This window comes from Mustelus asterias, chromosome 20 (genome assembly GCF_964213995.1).
Source record: "Mustelus asterias chromosome 20, sMusAst1.hap1.1, whole genome shotgun sequence".
In the NCBI taxonomy this organism is placed as follows: Eukaryota; Metazoa; Chordata; class Chondrichthyes; order Carcharhiniformes; family Triakidae; genus Mustelus; species Mustelus asterias.
In genome coordinates this window covers 50,629,433-50,651,055 of record NC_135820.1, presented here as the reverse complement: position 1 = coordinate 50,651,055, position 21,623 = coordinate 50,629,433, and the positions used below count along the sequence as shown (strand labels likewise).

At 42.2% G+C, this 21,623-nt stretch overlaps 1 protein-coding gene across 4 annotated transcripts; it reads right to left on the bottom strand.

Annotated features, from left to right (window-relative positions):
- Positions 1-4,619: 4,619 nt before the first annotated feature.
- LOC144508301 (protein FAM110B-like) lies at positions 4,620-20,056 on the bottom strand. Of its 4 annotated transcripts, none has more exons than XM_078236122.1 (2): positions 8,432-8,900; positions 4,620-6,597 (listed from the first exon to the last, which is right to left on the bottom strand). In XM_078236122.1, exon 2 carries the CDS (start codon positions 6,468-6,470, stop codon positions 5,445-5,447), a length of 1,026 nt encoding a protein of 341 aa, XP_078092248.1. In that variant the 5' UTR covers positions 6,471-6,597; positions 8,432-8,900; the 3' UTR covers positions 4,620-5,444. The 4 variants fall into 4 exon arrangements, with proteins under 4 accessions (XP_078092248.1, XP_078092247.1, XP_078092246.1 ...); XM_078236121.1 differs by lacking the exon at positions 8,432-8,900 and adding an exon at positions 19,713-20,056 and having other exon boundaries at positions 4,626-6,597; XM_078236120.1 differs by lacking the exon at positions 8,432-8,900 and adding an exon at positions 18,618-18,784 and having other exon boundaries at positions 4,626-6,597.
- Positions 20,057-21,623: the final 1,567 nt, after the last annotated feature.

Genomic DNA, 21,623 nt, shown 5'->3' with positions numbered 1-21,623 from the left:
CGACACTAGGGTCAATTTACCTAACCCGCACATCTTTGGACTGTGGGAGGAAACCGGAGCACCCTGAGGAAACCCATGCAGACACGGGGAGAACATGCAAACTCCACACAGTGACCCGAGGCCGGAATTGAACCCGGGTCCCTGGCGCTGTGAGGCAGCAGTGCTAACCACTGTGCCACTATCTCATCAAATAATTAAGTGAACGAGAAACAGTTTGTCTAACAATTTTATTATTGTTGCTGGATTTCAATGTTCAGAACAAAAAGCAGCATAAGCTGCAGTGTTTCATGTGAAATTCTGTATCTAAGGAATTATAGTTTGCGATAACATAATGAGAACGCTGGACTATGAACATTCACTCTATCTGGTGTCTCATTCAATCATTATCGCAACTGCTCCAGAAGCTCTTCCACTAGTTCCGATGAACTGCATATAGCACAGTTGTTTTGCACTCTAATTTTAATCTAGTTCTCTTACCTCATTTTGTGTAGTTGTTTTAGTCTTTCAAACATTTGGTCAATGCGCGACGGCAATGTTTACAGTGGCTCAGGGAAGAACTTGGAGCCATTCAATGGCTTAGATAAAGCTGAGCCCTAATATGCCTGCTGTAATCATCAACGTTGTGAAGGGATAGGACTCAGCTCTGATAAGGAAGGTGAACAGTTTAGATTTAACTACTTTGTACATAGGACAATGAGTAAATGGAACAGAGTTATCAGGCTGGTGGTGTCAGCATATTCAAGACAAGATTAAGCAGCTATTTGGCAGAGAAGGTAAAGGGGTAGTCGGGGAGAGAATGTTGTGTTTTATTTTTAAATTTAGGACTCAGTTTTAAATATCAGCCTTAGCCCTGGGTGGCTCTCACTACACATCGACCAGATGACTGAAAGACTAAAACAACTACAAAAATGAGGTAAGAGAATCAGGTTAAAATTAGAGTACAAGACAACTTGAGCAGATGGCACGGTGGTTAGCACTGCTGCCTTACAGCCCCAGGAACCTGAGTTCAATTCCTGCCTCAGACCATTGTCTGTGGAGTTTGCACTTTTCCCTGTGTCTGCTTGGGTTTCCTCTGGGTGCTCCGGTTCCCTCCCACAGTCCGGATATGTGCAGGTTAGGTTGCTTGGCAATGCTAAATTGAGCAAGGGGATTAGCAGGGTAAATGAGGGTTACGAGAATAGGGTCTGGGTGGGATTATGGTCGGTACAGACTCGATGGGCCAAATGGCCTCTTTCTGCACTGTAGTGATTCTATGATTTCTATATAGATTCAACTACCAGAGACTTGAACACATGGGGCAGAATTTTCTCATCCCACCTGTCACAGAAATCGTAGCAGGTAGGGGGCAGATCAGCAAAGGTCCATTGACCTCAGGCGGGATTTTCAGGTTTTGGGCAAGCACGGCCAGAAAATCAAGCCCACGGTCCAGGGTCAGACTTCAATGCTGTACTGAGGAAGTGTTGCATTGTCTGAGGTGTTCTCCTGCAGATGAAATGCTAAATTAAAGCCCCATCTTTTTGGGCAATTAAAATTATCCCATGGTACTAATGAAAGAGCAGAAGAGTTCTCCTGGTGTCCTGGCACATATCCCATTGCTGCTTATGGGACCTTGCTGTGCACATATTTGCTGCCACATTTTCCAATAATACAAAGAATGCCTGCACTTATTAATCAGCTGTCGAACACTTTGGGACATCCAGAGGTTGTGAAAGCTGCTGCACAAAATGTATCTGTAGCCTTAAAACTGGAAAATAAGAGCTGTTAGCTATCCTAGTATTGTTGAAACTTAGTTTACATTTTACATTAGGTGCCTATCTTTCTGCAGTAGATCTCAGGATTGTTTTTTATTTATTCTTAAAATTCGAATGTCACTGCAAGTGTCCACATTTATTGTCCCAGTTGTCCAGAGGTGGTGGTGATAAGGCTTCTTCAACAGCTGAGTAGCCTGGTAGGCCATATTAGAGGGCAGTTAAGAGTCAAACATGGTGATTGACTGAAATAAAAGGACATGCATTTAGATAGAGCTTTTCATAACCACCAGACATCTCAAAATGTTGTTCAACCCATTAAATGTAGCAGCCAACCTGCACATAGCCAACTCCCACAAACAGCAATGTGATAATGACCAGATGAATTGGTGTTTCATGATGGTTGATTTTTGGGAATGTGGGCCATGACGTTGGGGATAACTCCACCGTTGTTCTTCGAAATAGCACCACGGGATTATTCACACCCACTTGAGTGGTAGATAGGGCCTCATTCCAATGTCTCATTCAATAGACAGGACTTCTGACAGAGCAGCAGTCCCCAAGTACAACACTGGAGTGCCAGCCTAGACTTTTGTGCTCAAGCCTTAGAGACTTAAGCCCAGAACCTTGTGATTATTCGGCAAGAGTGCTGCCAACTGGGCCACAGCTGGGCTTTTAAACAACAATCCAACATGGTTCATGCTTAATTTTACTGATGTTTATTTCCACATTTTGCAAACTAAATTCAAATTTGCAAATTGTCATGTTGGGATTTAAAATTACAATTCCCTAGATCATAAGTCCTTTCCCTTTTGTATGTCAAGCTTTTGAAAAGTGTATCTGGGGCCAGATTTTTGCTACTGTGGTGGGTAGCTCAATCGGACAATTTTACGACTTGGCACACCCGATTCATCTTAAAAGGCCCCAATTAACTTAATGTTCACCTGGGGAGATGAGATGGGATCGAGTCCAGCCTGTCAACCCCAGAGCAGAGTCAAGGCAGTCAGGGAGCATGTGGCAAGGTGGGCTGGTTAGAAGGCCTGCCAGAGTTCTCTGGAACTTTGCCCTAATTTTAGAAGCTGCCACTAGCCCCCGTCCACCCCCAATGCCACTCATACTCCCATGCCACTTACATGCCAACTTGTGCCCTCACCCTCTTCCCATACCAAATTCATACCACCTTTATAGTTACTCACCCACTATCAACCATGGGTAGACTTCAGTAGGTACGTAAAGAATTTTTAAAAACTTGAACAATACAACTCTTGAAAGCAAGCCAATCACCCAAAGCATTTTTCCTCAATTCTCAAGTGGTTAATCTCTAATAAAAATGAACTTCACTTTAGACCTCATGTCAAAGACAGCTCATGTTTTAATAGGCTGTTTAAACTGTCAAACTATGAACTCAGAACTCCTTGCTGAGATAACCATAGACTTTGAATCTCAAGCCATACATTTGTAACAACATAATAGCCCTTAGGAAATGTCAATAGCGATGTCTATTGAAACTGCATGAACAGTTGGTCTTATTTTTTCTAATCTACATCAGATGGCCTATCAAAGACAGTAAGAAGTTTAACAACACCAGGTTAAAGTCCAACAGGTTTATTTGGTAGCAAAAGCCACACAAGCTTTCGGAGCTCCAAGCCCCTTCTTCAGGTGAGTGGGAATTCTGTTCACAAACAGGGCATATAAAGACACAAACTCAATTTACATGAATAATGGTTGGAATGCGAATACTTACAACTAATCTTAAAGACTTGATTAGTTGTAAGTATTCGCATTCCAACCATTATTCATGTAAATTGAGTTTGTGTCTTTATATGCCCTGTTTGTGAACAGAATTCCCACTCACCTGAAGAAGGGGCTTGGAGCTCTGAAAGTTTGTGTGGCTTTTGCTACCAAATAAACCTGTTGGACTTTAACCTGGTGTTGTTAAACTTCTTACTATGTTTACCCCAGTCCAATGCCGGCATCTCCACATCATGACTATCAAAGACCAGCAGAAGTTTTTGATTTAAAAAAAAACCTCACTCACAGTGTAAGCCTGATATTCATGTTTAAAGAGCAGTAGATTTAAAAAACTTCAGATCATGACAGTCATACAGACTCTATCCAACCTTTGAGAGTTTTTACATCTACAGCATAAATTATGACACGCACGGTACGAATTAAGGCCCTTGGACGAAACAAAATTGTATCTGTTTAAATTCAGCACCAAGTTCAAATGGCCCTACTAATTTCATGTTTCCCACCTGCATGAATCACACTCTGCCCCCTTCCTTTGCTGGCAAAAATGGTTGGAAATGGAAATGGGACTTTTGCATCCAGGTCCTGTCATTTTTAAGAGGTGCATGGAGTCTTCCTAAATCTGCGAAAATCCAGTCCTTAGGATTGGATACTTTAATACATTGATATAATTTTATTGTCTGATACATTCATTCAAGATGGTGCTGGAGCGAGGTGACCTCTTGTGAGCTGTCCCCATCATACCCCCTTATTCTATGTTCTTAAACCTGTACTCTAACTCTTGTAAACTCTAATAATGTTCTATTTACCATATCTTAAATCTGATCTTTCTCTACGCCCTAGCTATGACTGTAACGTTACATTCTACACCCTCTTCTTTCCTTCTCCCCTATGTACTCTATGAATGGTATGTTTTGGCAGCATAATGCAAAAGAAACAATACTTTTCATTGCATACCAATACATGTGACAATAATAAATCAAATCAAACAAGGCAGTCTTGAACTGGTAGGCCGAGTCTTGTTGGACAGATAAGATAGTATACGGTGATTAAAATTCAGATATTCAAATTGCTTTATACATAATATCAAGTATACTCAGCAAAGATGAAATTCAAAATATTGAACACTCAAACCCACATTTATTGACATTTAATTAAAAACAGTAGCAAAATATCAAATTACAATCTTTAAATAATATACAAAATTCACAAAGATACAGAAGTAACAAAACGTGCCTCTCACGCGAGATGCCTGTATACGGTAGCATATGGCAGGAAGGGATTTCTAGTGTAGCGTTTAGCTCTGACTAAAAGTACAACATTTTCTAATACCACAGATAGGAAGATAACATCCCAGCGCTTGGAACCTGAAACACAGCAAGTCTATCAATACCTGAAAGAGGAATGATGTAATATTTGGGGTTGACACAGTATTTGTACCCAAGGCTTAAGCTATCTTTTCTCCTAGACATTAGCATATGCTATTTTGTTTACTATTCTGAAGCTTTAAAAAAAACTGATCAGAAAGAAGTAGATTTGTACATATTCTTTTGAAGAAATTTGGCTAGCTCAACTACTTAAAAATTCTGGTGTTTAAAAAAAACTAGGTCCAAATTTTTGGTTTAGTGGTAAATTTGTTCACATGTTAAGTGGAAGATTTTCATGCTTTTGAACTAAATCACATGAATTATCCAGTTCAATTCAGTTAATATCCAGCAAGCTAGAATACGCTCACAGCAATTTGAAGTTTTCAATTTGTTGAGTCTTATGTTCACAGTTTACACAGTCCATAAACAGGACAGCCCTTTAAAACACATACCCCTAAAATGTAGTAGGTGGCAGTAATAATCAACAGTTCAAGTTCCAATGTCTCAATGAAATAAGTTCAATGTTAGAGGCAAAGTTTCAGGGTTCTGTTTCTTCTCCATTGTCCCAGGACCTCCTCACTTATACAGGTGACACTCTCTGTGATTCCTTGGCTTCCCTGCAGCTGTACAACCACTTAATGACCCTGGCATTGCGCTCAACAATGGAGATCCCATAGGGGATGCGCTCACTCGCTCTCTCCTCAACCACGTTGCTGTATTGGGAGCGGTTGTACTCTGAGCTGAGGTTGCTAGCGCTATAAAGCTTGAGGGATACGATATCAGAACTGGCTCGGGCCAAGCATTCCATTCCCATGCTCTCCAACTCCTCAGGGTCCAGGCCGCAGTAGTTGAAGAATCGTTCCAGGTTGGCACTGACGCGGGAGTAGCGGTCACTCAGGTCAGACTTGGAGCGGTGCAGGGAGAGCTGTTGCCGGGCTATCAGGTCAGGACAGGCTTTCCTCGGTGAGCCCCGGGAGCTGGTGTTGGATGAGAGCCTTGACCTGGTCACAGAGGGGTATTGTGGCCTGCGGACACACCTGCTCACATTGGGGCGCACATCCACTCGTCTCACTGCCGCATTATGAGCCGGCACAAAGATGCTGCTATGTAGCTCAGACCTGAGGCTCTTCCCAGGCTCCGAGTGGCTCTGCGGGCTTCCGCAGTTGGAATTGGCTGCCTGTTCTGCGCAGCCTGGCTGGTTCACTGGCGGGTTTGGACTATCATTGATCAGATTTTTCAGATTTTCCAGGTTTAACGCTCCTCTCCAGTCAGCGTTCTCTGTCCTGCGGATCACAACACCAGGGGCTTTCCTGGGGCTGTGGAGGGTCCGCCTGATAGCAGGCGACAGGACAGGTTCACTTGCCTTCACTGGCTCCTGTCGGGTACTCGCTACCTGCTGGCTCTTCACATATTTTAACTTATCAGCTTCCAGGCGCTCCACTGCACTCGGCTTCCGCCCATTATTCTCCATCTGCTTCCGACCACTGCTCTCCATCTGCTTCCGAAAATAATCAGGTCCCTTATTCAGGATCCGGAAAGGAATAGCCGAGGTGAAAGTAGAGGGACCAGAAGCTTGTTTTAGCATTTCTTGGGACACAAGGCTCATCCTCCTATCCAACCAGCTGAATGCATCGGTGAAAATTCCAGCAGAATTTCACCAGGTATCCCAATCACCAGCCGGATTCTAGATTTCTGCTTTAACTTGCTTCAGTTCTGTGAATGTCTCCAGCCTTCTGAAAGAGACAAGGAATATTAGTGTTAACTTAAAAGCTTCAATTTCCAAAAATCTCAACAAACAAAAGCCACTCACTGGTCATCGAGTTAAACCCTATTCAAGTTTAAACAAATTCCACACATTGCCCAAACTTCCCTTGTCAGCTGATCAACTGAATCAAACCCACCAATTTCTGAGTACAGGACAAGTAGACTTTAGGCCTGGGCCGGATTTTACAGCCTGGTTCGTCTCGAAACCGTAAAATCCCACCAGAGGTCAATGGACCTTTCCATGGTCTGCCCTTCGCCTGCTCCGATTCCTGTGGCGGGCGGGATGGTAAAATTCCAGCTTACCTTTTAACCCTTTCCATGATAAAAAAATATTGAAAATCTGAAAGATGTCAGCAGTTGGAGAAGACCTCTCTTGACTTAATCTTTGTAGCTTAGATTTGCATATGACTGGTCTCCCCCAAGTCCAGAAATAGATCCAACAGGAAGTTGACCAGCTTGGTGCACTGGGTAACAAACATAAAATATCCAAAGCTAGTGACAGCCATTTCAAATATTGAAACAGGGCAGTAACTTTGGCAGTACAAGTACTGATGGAAAATTGGCAGAATGACCTAGTGAGGCATCATAATTACTCATGCTTAGATTATTCACCCAACTCCTGTGTGATATGAACATTTCTGAACACAGTATTTTCCACCAAGCCCCAATTTTACGGGTATCACCACCACGGGTATCCCAGTGAAAGACAGACACAGTAAAGATTTGCAAAAGCAATATTGTAAAAAACTTGTACGTGTGATCATTATGCCTTTATTGCCTATTATTTTAAATCTGACTCTGATTAAGTTGCATTTATGAGGTGCAATTTTTCTTTTCAGTTGTTATTTATTGATGTTATTTTTGAAAAGTGAATAAGCAGTGTGCCTGCAATTAATTTCTGAATGGCACAGTGCCACAGTGGTTAGCACTGCTGCCTCACAGTGTAAGAGACCTGGGTTCAATTTCAGACTCAGGTGACTGTGTGTGGAGTTCGCACATTCTCCCCGTGTCTGTGCGGGTTTCCTCTGGTTTCCTTCCACAGTCTAAAAGACATGCTGGTTAGGTTGATTGGCCATGCTAAATTGCCCCTTAGTGTCGGGGGATTAGCAGGGTAAATACATAGGTTATGGGGATAGGGCCTGGGTGGAATTGTTGGTGGTGCAGGATCAATGGGCCGAATGGCCTCTTTCTGCACTGTAGGGGTTCTAAGGATAACAATGGAATTGAATTTATAGGAGTTCACAGCTTCAAGGTGTTCCAAAACACTTTACAACCAATGAAATACTTTTGAAGCGTCATCACTGTTGTATGTTGTAATGTAGGAACCATGGCAGTGAATTTGCATATAGCAAGGTCTCACAAACAGCCCCAAGACAAATGACCAGATAATCAGTTTAGTGATGTCAACTGAGGGATAGATCCTGAGCACAGCAAACTTCCCAAATGCAGCCCCACAATCCTCTGCATTCACCTCTGAGGGCAGATTTGGCCTCAGTTTACCATGTCGAGATGGGGCATCTCTGACAGTGTCCTAAAAAAAAAATCAAGCCCCTCTTTGGGATTAGAGAATTTTTATTAAACATGAAGAGATATCCTGTCTGAACCAAAATAATTCACGTCAGCAACTCTTACACACTTAACTGTGAAATTGGGCAAAAAAAATATTCACTGTTCATTTCTTGTAGAAAACTTGCAGCAAAAATAGTAGCACCGTGGTTCAAATAGTGGCACCATGGTTCAGACACTCCTCTACAGTGGAGGATAAATGAAAATTCAAGGTGGTGAACTCAACTATTACCTCACCATCACAACCAGATTTTTCTTGAGCCCAGTATCCACCAGGATTGCTGTTGCTTCCCTGTCTTCTGCAACAGGTGATGGGTGTGGGATCAGACAGGGTGGAGGATTTCCCACTTGTTGGCTTAGTCACTTCCTGGGGCTGCTGCATAGAAGATGAAGGCATCAAGTTCTCCCAATGGAAGGAAACGGCCTTTTTCTCTCCAAGTATAAATCTGGTCTCTTTTACTGAATAACTTTGCTGTTTTCCAGAACACAAAGGACGTAAGCCTGTACATATTTATTTCCAAACAGAAGTAATTTAGCAGTTTATGGAGACAGTGACATGTTTAGAAAGTTTGCTTTAACCAAATTAATATCAAACCCAAATCACACTTTAATTATTAGCTTCATATATTCGTGCAGATGCAAAGCTGAAGTAATCCTTTTAGAATGAAACAGCAAGTATCCAATGTGCCAGAACATCGTTCCATACCTTTAAAAAAAAAAATCACTGTTTCTATGCTGGTGCTCTGGAAATGGGCAAGTCAGGACTGAACGAGTTAGTTGCAGTAATCAGATATTAAATAAATGCTTCCTAATGTAACATTAAACAAAAGATACTTAGTCTGAAAAAATCTCTGCTAAATTTAAAACTTACAATAGGAAATGAATTAATATGAATGTCACAAGTCATTTGGTAAGAGAGAGAAAAACAAAGAGACTCAAAGAAAGAGAGACAATAGGAAAGACACAAGGCAAAGAAACAGACAGACGTCACCCCCGCTCCCCACCCTGACAGAGTGAGGCAGAATACACAATTATGAAATACAGCCCTGAGGAGATTGAATCCATTTAATTAAAGAGCATTGAGTTTTCCCAATTTCTACTTTAATCTTATATAATCTCTAATTCTACTTTCTTAGTTGAATTTGAAGCAATATCCTGGACGTGCTTACTTTAGTACTCATTCGCACACAAATCAGAATCTCTACAGTGCAGAAAGAGGCCATTCGGCCCCTAGAGTCTGCGCCGACAATGATCCCACCCAGGCCCTATTCTTGTAACCCCACGTAATCCCCCTGACACTAAGGGGCAATCCCACCCAGACCTGTTCCCTGTAACCCCACACATGGTTAATCCATCTAACCTACACATTTTGGACTAAGAGGTAATTTAGCATGGCCAATTCACCTAACCAGCACATCTTTGGAATGTGGGAGGAAACCGGAGTACCCGGGGGAAACCCAGGCAGACACGGGGAGAATGTGCAAACTTCACACAGACAGTCACCTGAGGCTGGAATTGAGCCCAGGTCCCTGGTGCTGTGAGGCAGCAGCACTAACCACTGTACCGCCCCAATCCCTGGCCACTTATAGAATAAAATGAAAAGAATCGTTATAGCACAAAATGTGGCCATTTGGCCAATCGTGCCCATGCTGACTCTCCTAAGGAACAATTTGCCATACTGTCACTCCCCTGCCCTTTCCCACATCCTCCATTTCAGATATTTAGAAAGTTTAGAAAAAATTACACGAGCTTCTTGATCATGCTCCTTGCATTCATGCCTAAATCATTATTATAAACACAAAAAGCAGGGTACCTATTACTGAGCCCTGTGGAACTCCACTGGAAACAGCCTTCTAATCGCCAAACCACCTATTAACTTGAGGTTTCAGAGTAGTAAACAGGTAAATGTAGCATCTATATTTAAAAAATGACAAATCTTAGTCAGGCAAAGCTCTGTTAACCCAAGGGGATATAAAATAATGGAATTCTGGGGCAAATGGTATTTCTATAACATTGAAAAAAAAGAACCTATATTTATATATCACCTTTTACATATCCAGACCTTCCCAAAGCACTATAAATTAAACCCAATGAAGTACTTTTTAGGCAATGTTGTGGGAATTTATCAGTTTGTGTACAATCAGGCCCCACAAATAACAAAGGAATCAATGCCCCAGATCATGTGTTTGGGTGCTGGCTGACAGATAAATGTTGGCCACAGCACCAAGAGAATGTATTTTTAAATAAAATTTAGCATTTTTTGCATCCTCCCTAAAAAGGTGGTGAAGGCGTTAATGCTTTAAAGACAGCACCTCTGGCAGTGCAGCACTTCCTCAGTACTGCACTGATGTGCCAAATTATGTCTTCAAGCCTATGGAATGGGGCTTGAACCCACAACCTTCTGACTCCACAGCGAGAGCGTTGATCCAAGACTGGCACCTTACTGGGAAACAATGATCATGAATTAAAGTGATAAATTCTGCTGGCGCTCCATCCCTGACCTCTTTTGAGGATGTTAAAGTAAAATATCATTGTAGGAGTTCCTCAGGGATATGTCCTCACCTAACCATTTTAGTCTGCTTCATCATAGACCTTCCATCATGAGGCCAGAAATGGGCCTGCTCATTGATGATACTAATGCTTAGCTGCAGTCATAACTCTTCCAACACCAGCTGTTCATAACAGCCTATGGCAGATAACATTGATGCTTGGTAAGACAAGTGGCATATAACACCCATGTCATAAGTGAGTAATTATCATTTTGAACAAGAGAAGCTAACCACCTTCTCTGGATATTCATACAATACTACCATTGCCCAGTGTTTTTTTTTTGACCACAAGATAAAGTGGGCTACTTATATCAATACTGCGGCCACAAAAGCAAGATTAGGTTTGATGCTGTGTGACTGGCTGTTCACCTTCACACATCCAAAGTAACTATTAAAATAATTGGCACTAATACATGAATCGAGTTCAAGCTTGTGTTCCAGGCAATAACTTCAGAGAAAATAACAACAGCAGATAGATATTAGACTCCATTATTCCATGCTTCCCGTTGATTTTTTAAGTTAATAAATAAATCCAGTTTTAAATTCTAACTATTAGTAAAGATAACTACAACAGATGGATATTAGACTATAGCAGATAGATATTAAAGTCCATTATTCCAGGCTTCCCTCTAAATTATTTGTTGGTTAATAAAATAATCCAGTTATGAGGGATAACTGTCAGTCACTGGAAGTAAAGTTGAACTTCAGCAAATGGCTATGTCAACTTTGCATTTTATTCACTGGGTTGCATATAATTGCCAAAGGACATGTTTCTTGGTCAGTCGGACATTCAACCCCTTGAGCCTGTTTTGCCACTCAATTAGATCAGGGTTAATCTGCATTTCAGCCCCATTTACCAGACTTAGTTTCAGATTTTCAATTCTGTTTGTTAGAAAAATTGCTCCCCACCCCACCCCCTGCTGAATATTTTGGCTCCAATTGTTAAAGTTATACCTCTTTGTTCTAAACTTATCACCAGAGAAAGTTTCTCTCAATCTAGTCTTTCAAATCCTATAATTATCTGAACCATCACAATTATGGTTCCCCAGAAGGGTAGGAGTTTTTAGTTCAGACAGGCAGCATGGTCGGTACAGGCTTGGAAGGCTGAAGGGCCTGTTCCTGTGCTGTAATTTTCTTTGTTCTATATATTGTCTCTTAATATTTGATGCACAAGAAGAAACAAACCTAACGTATGCAACCCGTCCTCATAATTCAAACTAATCCAGTTTACATGTTACTGTTCTGAGTTTAAGTTTTTATTTATTTATTAGTGTCACAAGTAGGCTTACATTAACACTGCAATAAAGTTACTGTGAAAATCCCCTAGTCGCCACACTTCACTGCCTGTTCAGGTACACTGAGGGAGAATTTAGCATGGCCAATGCACCTAACTAGCACGTCTTTTGGACTGTGGGAGGAAATTGGAGTACCCAGAGGAAGGTGTCCTTTGCTTTAAAGACAGAGGAAAGTGCAGACTCTGCACAGACAGTGAGCCGAGCCAGGAATCGAACCCAGTCCTCTGGCGCTGTGAGGCAGCAGTGCTAACCACTATGCCACCATGCCGTGAATTAGTCTGATTTAAAATTTTTAGGAGCTAAAACCAGTTTTGTCCATACATGCATATTCCAGGGAAAATATTCATTAATGAATATAACGAACTAGATCAAAATATTCATAATTGAATCTAGAGATATTGTGTGGAATTCTTTACAAACATAGGTCCAGCTCAGTATGTTTATAGAATCTCCACAGGGCAGAAAGAGGCCATTCAGCCCATTGAGTCTGCACCGACTCTCCAAAGAGCATCTGACCCAGCCCCACTCCCGCATCCTATCCCCATAACCCCATGCATTTTGCCACAGCTAATCCACCCAACCCACACATCTTTGGACACTAAAGGGCAACTTAGCATGGCCAATTCACCTAACCTCCACATCTTTGGATGAAACCCACGCAGACACGAGGAGAATGTGCCAATTCCACACAGCCACCCAAAGCCGGAATTGAACCCAAGGTCCCTGGCAGTGGGCAACAGTGCTAATCACCGTGCCACCCTGAAGGACTGAAGCTTGCTGAATGGCAAATGTTCGTGCACAACCTGCAGCATCTAAATTTGAGCAGCAGAAGCAAGAAAATGGAACAATAGAAAATCATCAGAATGATTCCCTAAGGGAACTTAATGCCTCTTCTGCAAAGAACTTGGAGGAGCGAGGTGGTGGTGGGGTGGAGACAACAACATTTAATTGGATGGGATGGGAAACCATTGCCTCCGCCTGATTAAATCTGGAGCAGGAAGCCACGTGGACAGCCTTCCCATCCAGACATTAGTTAATGCCCACTTAAGGATCTCATTCTTTTTGCCCGACGCTGGTATTCAACCAGAAACAGGTAAGGGATTTGACACATGGGAAGCCTGAAGAGCTTCTGGAGAATCCCTCGTTCAAAGGCATTCAGTGCCTGCACAAGCGACCTGGCACCAGGAAGGTGGGGCCTGCTGAAAGTCAGTCTCAGTTCATTCCATCCTCACTCATCTTTAGCCTAGGGTCCACTGTTAAGCCTGGGCCTCTGCTGGCTGCAGTGCCGGCACTACCCCAGCTGCTTATGGCATGGACAACAATGCAGAGCTGCCGGCCTCTAATTTGCCAATAGTTTTCAGCAGGAGTAGGGTAATTAATACCCGAGGGTCTTAATCCAAGTGAAAGTTTGACATTGCCCACCAGTGTGGCCTTCCTTTATGGAAGCGCTTGGGGCTCTTGCTGGTTCTCCAATCAGCAGTTGAGACTCACGTTGCCAACAAATTCTGCCTTGTTAAAATTCCATGTTAACAAACTTGTGCAATAGTTTGCAATATTAATTGATACCACAAGCCATGTAAAGACATCCAAATGTCCTTGCATATATTTCCTTGACTGTCTTCAGATTCTAAAAAAACATAAAATTGAAGCTATTCTATTCTTGCTTAGAGATAGGAGCTTTCTCTGATCATGGAAGGATTAAATTATGTGGGGGCGAAGGGTGGGGAGTGGATATGGTGATGGAAACAACCAAATTGGCCATTACAGCTATGTTTTGTTTTGGCTGTAGTCTCTGAAACTGAAAGACTCCAAATTGTGCTGTGACTGATATCCATCTGGAAGGAAAAATTATGAATTCCAAAGACAGAATTCAAAACACATCATCCATTGAGTCCAACAAATTTGACTGCTTCAAATCAAATTTAACAGTGACTCTTCAGGACAAAATAGTTGAAGGGAGGGGGATGTTAAAGATGTTTGTTCCATGTCCTCTGTTTGAAGATCAAATATGAAAAGTAAATGTTCTAAACGTGAAAGGTGAAGCCATATTTGATCCTCAAATTCAATGAGCACAAGAACACAGTAAGAGCTCACAATAGACACAAAATGAATCACGCAATGAAGAGGTTGTATGTAAATTATAAATTCTGCCCTAATAAACTGACATAATAGTCTACTAATATTTAGCTTTCTTGATAGATTCTGTTATGTCACAATTTAGCATGATGATTCTTATTGAAAGAATACCTTTTCCAATATATTATCTTGAAACAACATTAAAATGAATGTTTCTGTAAGCAAAGTCAATTTATTTGGAGTTCTTTTTGTTGCAAGTTGATCCAATTAATGCCTTACATTACAATATATAAAAAGTTACTACAGAAGAAGTGAAATGTTACCCTGTGTGTACACGACCAAAACACTCACCAATTCAGAGTCCCTTTAGGGAGTGTAAAACTCAGTGAATTTGAATATTTTATCTACTTCATAAGTATTTGAGTAAACAAAAAACAATATGCATATGAAAAGGAAATTAACCGATCTACATTTTGTTCAATCCCAAATCTAAACATGCATGTTAATAAAGCACCCATTTTTCATAATTCTGATTATCAACAAAGCCAATTAAATCACATAAAACCATCAGTCATAGCACATTCATTGAATCTTTTAAGGAAATGAATTAGTATACACACAAAGGGAATAAGCTATGAATCAACATATTTAATAAAATATGTTGAGAGAGATCTGTTGAAAAGACTAAGGGCTATTTATTTAAAGGTAAAACAGCAACCTTCACAGAGGGACAGAGAAAGGACATAGGAGAGAGTAGGGGTAATTGGATGCAGCAGGTCCCACAAAATACTTACAGTAGCCTGCTGCCAGCTCATTCTCTAAAAAGGCCCACCCAGGATCAGCTCCCCCTGCCCGGCACAAAGGCACAACTGTTGCAGAACATGGCCAATTTTCAGCATTCTAAGATTGAAGAGCTGCAACTGAGCACATGTTTGGTATCTATAGCTCGCTGATCAAGTTCAAATAAGAGGCCCAAACTCGAAAATGGTCCTCTGATTGTTAATCTGGTTTTTTGCCTGTTGACTAGATAGAATATTTATTGTTCATCTGTCCTTTGAGTAGCAATTCACTTACATTTTATGAACATGTCAAGCGACTGTGTTGTTTTATCTATGTTCCAGTAAAATCATATAGATTGCAAATTAAATTAATTTCTATCCTTTTGTATTATCCTTGCTGTTACATACACTAACTCATGCATCTTATTCAAAAAATATTTAGCGGAAATCATTAACTGCAGTTATTTTCTTCCTTTGGGCATGCTCTACTTATCTGGAGGTACTTTTCCTTTATATTTCTTATTATGTCCTTGACCTTTCTTCTAGCTCTGTGTGCTTTAGATTTAGATACTGATAATTTCCCCAGTGTGTTTTGCTTAACCACTCATCTACTTACAACATTTCAACTCTCTGCTACCTCTGAAGACTGGTAATTGTCCATGGTATCACTTGCCTGGATGAATGCAGCTCCAAAAATGTTTAAGAAATTCAACACCCCAGTTGATAAGCCACCCTACACATTTTCTCCCTTCACCACCACTGCAGAGTGGGAGCTGTGAGAAAGACACACTGCAGCACATCAGTAAGTCTCCCTCAACAGCACCTTCCAAGTCCCTGATTTCTACCACCTAGAAGGGCAAGGGCACGGATGCATGGAACACCAATTGCAAGTTTCTCACCAAGTCGCACACCATTCTGACTTGGAACTATATTGCTTTTCCTTCAATGTTGCTGGTTCAAAATCCTGGCACTTCCAACCTAACACTACTCTGGGTATACCTACACACAGTGGCTACAGCACTCAAGAAGGTGGCTCACCACAACCTGCTCAGAAGAAATTAGCAATGGGCAAGAAATACTGGCCTTGTCAGTTCAATGAACAGTACAGGAGAGCAAACAAGGAACAGCACCAGGCATACCTAAATATGAGGTGTCAACCTGGTGAAGCTACGACTACAAACATGCCAAACACTAGTAGTGGTATGCAATAGACAAAACCAACAGATTACAAAGCTCTGTAGCCCTACAGCATTCAGTTGTGAATGGTGGTTGAGAATTAAACAACTAACTGCAGGAGGAGGCTCCACAAATATCTCCATCCTCAATAATGGGAGAGGCTAACATATCAGTGCAAAACTAGGCTGAAGCAACTGCGACCATCTTCGGCCAGAAGTGTTGGGTGAATGATCCATCTCAGCCCCTTCTTAAAGGTTCCCAGCATCACAGATGCCAGTTTTCAGCCAATTCCATTCACTCCACATGGTATCAAGAAATAGCTGAAGGTACAGGATACTGCAAAGTACGGTCCCTGACAACATCGGCCAGTTATAGAGAAGACTTGTGCTCCAGAACTAGTCATTCCTATACTCTGCCAAGCTATTCCAGATGTAACCTGGTATCTACCCAGCAAAGCAGAAAAATGTACAGGTAGTTCCTGTACATAAAAGCAAGAGAAATACAACCCAGCCAGTTACCACCCCATGACTCTGTTCTCGATAACCAGCTAAGTGATGAAATGACCTCTTTCCATCAGAAGGTCAGAAGTGGGGATGTTTCCAGATGATAGATGCTCAGTATCAAAGAACAAACAAAGAACAAAACAGCACAGGAACAGGCCCTTCGGCCCTCCAAGCCCGCGCCGCTCCCTGGTCCAAACTAGACCATTCTTTTGTATCCCTCCATTCCCACTCCGTTCATATGGCTGTCTAGATAAGTCTTAAATGTTCCCCAGTGTGTCCGCCTCCACCACCTTGCCTGGCAGCGCATTCCAGGCCCCCACCACCCTCTGTGTAAAATATGTCCGTCTGATATCTGTGTTAAACCTCCCCCCCTTCACCTTGAACCTATGACCCCTCGTGAACGTCACCACCGACCTGGGGAAAAGCTTCCCACCGTTCACCCTATCTATGCCTTTCATAATTTTATACACCTCTTTTTGCAATCATTCATGTCCATAGACAGAAAAACCTGGACAACATTCAGGCTGGGCTAATAAGTGACAAGTAACGTTCGCATTGCACAAATATCAGGCAATAACCATCTTCAACAAGTGAGAATCTAACCAACTCCCCCTTGACATTCAATGGCATTACCATCACTGAATCCCTCCCTCATTGTCAACATCCTGGGGTTTACCATTAACCAGAAATTGAACCAGATGAGCCATATAAATACTGTGGTTACAAGGGCAGACCAGAGACTAGGAATTATGTGATGAGTAACTCACCTCCTGACTCCTCAAATCCTCTCCACTCTCTACAAGGCACAATTCAGGAGTGCAATGGAATACTCCCGACTTGCCTGCAAGAGAACATCTCCCAAAGCACTCAACAGAAATTTGATACCATCCAGAACAAAGCAGTCCACTTGATTGGCACCACATCCACTATCTTAAACGTTTGCTCCCTCCATCACGGATATACCATCTACAAAATACACTGTAGCATATCGTTAAGCATGTCCTTCGACAGCATTTCTCTGTCACCTAGAGAAACAAGAGCAGCAGGAGCAGGGGGAGCTTACTCAGTGGGAACATCATACCAGCAAGTCACACCCCATCCTGACTTGGAACTATATTGCAGTTTCTTCACTGCGACAGGATTAAAGTCCTGGAATTTCTTTTCTAACAGCACTGTGGGTATTCCTACAGTACTTGATCTGTTGTCCAGGTTCAAGATGACGGATCGCTACCACCTCAAGGGTGGCTAAGGATGGGCAATAAATGCTGATCTAGTCAGTGATGCGCACATCCTTTATAAGAATAAAAGGACAAAGATGTCTGTATCAGAGTATGGAATGGAACCTTAAATCCAAGGTAAGACGTTGACCAATTAAATGGACATTAAAGAGAGAAGGGTTACCTTCTAATTGCCAGAATTGGCATGATGGACTAAAAAGACCTGGAGAAATTCTAAGTTGTAATCACTGAGGCAAAAGATTTCTCTACTTGTGACAAGTCACAGAAGCAAACAGATTTACTTCGGGACTTTCCACGGAGAATTCGCAGAGGAATTCTGCCCTGTGTTAATTTCCAGAAAATAGCTCACGGGGTTACGTGGAGTTTGAAGCAATCAGCGGAGGGAAATATTTTACCTGCGCACTGGATCAGTGTAACTCCGAATGCATTTTAAAAAGGCGTTTACAATCGCAGTACACTCAGGACCACGGAAAAGAAATCACCCCGAATGGGAGCAGTTGGGTTGGTGGCTCCTGCGGTTAAATATACTCCCAATATTCACTGTTGACATCAAGAGTAACCATTTGAGTGAGAAAGCCAATGGGCCTGTGGATACTTCCCTATCCAGTTTTACCTTCCACACTGCTCGCAATAGAGAGGCGATAAGGAAAAACAAGGAAGTCCAGAAATACAAATTAAAAAGGTCAAATTTAACACTTGGGCAGTGTAAAAGTTTGGTTTTAAGCAGTTCCCAAAACTTACCTTTCGTGCTCGAGTCTGATAGCTGCAAGACAGGACAAACCCCGCGATTGTTACACGTACACTTACCTGCGAATGATTCTTGATTTGTGTTTCTCTGCGAGACTGAGGAGCAGAGAGAGAGTGAGTGAGTGTGTGTAGTCTTGGCTGGACAACTTCAAGCGAATGATCACCTCACCCTCTCCAGCCACTTCTCAAGCCTGTCACCTTGTCTGGACTGGTTTCATTTGCACTCTGTCTGACAAAGGGCTCATTTCCTGTAATTCCGTGGGCGGGACGACAACACGGTTAACCCTTTCACACCCACATGCTTCCAACCTCTAGGTTTGAATGTGCAGTGTTCTAACAGCTAAATTGCAAGATATTTGCATGGGCACACCCGGAATCTTATCTCTCTCCGCCCCCTCCCCCAATAATTCAAACTGTGAAACACAAACAGAACGTGTTGTCAGTAGGGCCAGTGTTATGAAGCTGGAACAATAGCGTCCCAAAGCTTTTTTTCCCCTTATTTTATTCCCCCCTTCACTCCCTCCTGTCCTTCTGGTTTTACTTCACACTCTTCATTCCAAACCTTTACTGGGGGTTCTCTGTATGCATTCTACCTCCCTCCACTTGATACAATCCTTCCCTTTACTCATTCCATTTCAAATAGGGGAGGTAAAGCTCCGGAAATTTTTTTCTAATAAATAAGAGTTGACAGGTAAGATTTTAATTGGACAACAGTAAACATTAGCAGGTAGGGTGTTTTATATATACACATCACAGTTACCCATTAGTTTAGCAGGCAGGATGTTTCATATTTTACAGCTACCCATTAGTTCAGTCGGCAGGACATATGTATATATATATATATATATACACACACACATACATACACACACACATATATATGTACATCACAGTTACTCATTAGTTTAGCAGACAGGATGTTTCCTATATACACACATCACAGCTACCCATTAGTTTAGCAGGTAGGATGCTTTATATATGTATATATATATATATATATATGTGCATCACAGCTACCCATTAGCTGAGCAGGCAGGATCTTTCATATGTGTGTGTGTATACATATATATATATATATACACACCCACTAGTTGTCACTAGGTTTATAACACCACGGAGCTGAGAACAGGGCAAGGTTCCTCCATCCAGGCTCACCTGGAAGACGCTGCTGAATGTCTAACACAACTTTTAATTCTGCCGGATTGCGGGAAAGCTGGTTTCCAAACCTCAGCTGCTCTCCATAAACCAGAGACACGCCCGGGGCAGGAACCTCGATAATGATCCCATTAATATCACCGCATTTGGAAAGGCACAGCTAATTAGTTTATGGTTACAGAGAACAGAGATCGCCTGGACTGCGCCTCGAACAAAATAAATAACTGAATAAAACCGGTCTTGTTCGGTTACTTGAGGTTGCTGATCTCCAGAAGCGATTTGTGGCACGACTTTCCACAACGAATTGGGTGTCTCCAAGCCACAGAAACAACTCATCCTTATTATGCGAGGGCCGAATAGGATGTGGCTGATGATCTAAATGCAAATTATGAAATACGGAACAAACACGGCAACGCCACAAAAGCAGAGCAGCTGTCACATCTGCACCTGAATATTCTGCACCCAACCGGAATCCATAGAGTCTGGGCAAGGCAACGCCATAGTCTCTCCCCCGCCCCCCCCCCCCCCCCCGCCTACATTGTCGCTTTGCAGAGTGAACCATTACTTACTGAACTCGGATGGAGGGTGGATACATCAGGTTGTGGGGAAAATAATTCAATGTACTTACTGCAATGCTTCCAAGTGTACATTATTTTAGTGCACTAAACTGCATGTACACAAGTTTACTGCCATTGGAAATATTATAAACCTGGCCAGCATCATATCATTGGCACCACTTTTCATTATTCTGCACAATCGCTCACCTGCACTTTTGGTGCCCTTGTGACTCACTTTCTCTCTCTCAGCCTGATCATTTTCTCTGATATGCCCTCCATCTTTGCTTCCTCATTTACAAAGGCACTGACCTCAGTATACCTGTACACGATTGGTTTAATCACCAGTCCTGACCAGAGCACATCAAGCACTATAGGCCCCTCGTCTTCAAAAAAAACCTGATCATTATGTCGAGGGTCATCCTGGAACGCAAAGATAATCCCGGGCTCATTTTCTTCATCATCTATTGTGTCCTTAATGCCCTTCTGCCCTGCTTCCTCTCCCCTCACCTCTATTAAGGAACTCATGGATTTCTTTGTTACTAAGATTGAGACATCCATTCAGCTGTCTTAATTGAATCTCTCCATTTTCCCATCAAATCTGCCCCAAGGTTTCCACTTACACTAGCCCTGAACCGGTATGATTTTGTAATCCTCTATCTTCTCTTCCCCTCCCCATTCTTTGAGTTCATTTCGCCCATAAGACCTGCCTTCCACTCTCTTGACTCCGATACCACTAAACTGGTGATAAATCTCCTTGGTGCCCATGCTAACCAATGTTGTAAATGCTTCCCATTCCTCAGGTACTATTTCACTCCTTTTCAAAACCCCTCCTCAAAAACAGCACCCTTGATCCCTCAGCAAACTGTTAACTTTTCTTTCTCCAACCTGTCTTTCTTCTTAAAAGTTATTGGAGATGTTGCTGCCTGCCAAATATGTACAAATGTTTCCTGTGTTTTTTTTTGTATGAATCTTTGCAATCTCCTCCATATGTCACTTAAGTCATAAATTACATTCTGTGTGACTGGGAACATGGTGCATTGTCCCTGCTCATCCTTCTCGCCATCTCCCAGCCTTCCATATGATTGACCATGTCATGCTCCTTTAGCACCTCTCCATCATGAGTGAGATGGCCCTTGTTCAGTTTCAGGCAGATCTATCCAACTATAGCTGGAGCATCTTGAGGAGTGGCTTTTCTTCCTGCCCCCATGTCATGTGTGGAGTTGTTTTAGAGCCTGATATTACATCAACAATACCTAATAAAAGTGCTGCAAACAAATTAAATCTCAGTTTGTGCAGTAAGTTTCTTTGTATTCATTCACAGCGTGTGGGCATCACTGTCTGGGCCAGCATCTAT

Bases quoted from the DNA above. Each gene is read 5' to 3' on its own strand.
- LOC144508301 (XM_078236121.1), bottom strand. From the start codon at position 6,470: ATGAGCCTTGTGTCCCAAGAAATGCTAAAACAAGCTTCTGGTCCCTCT.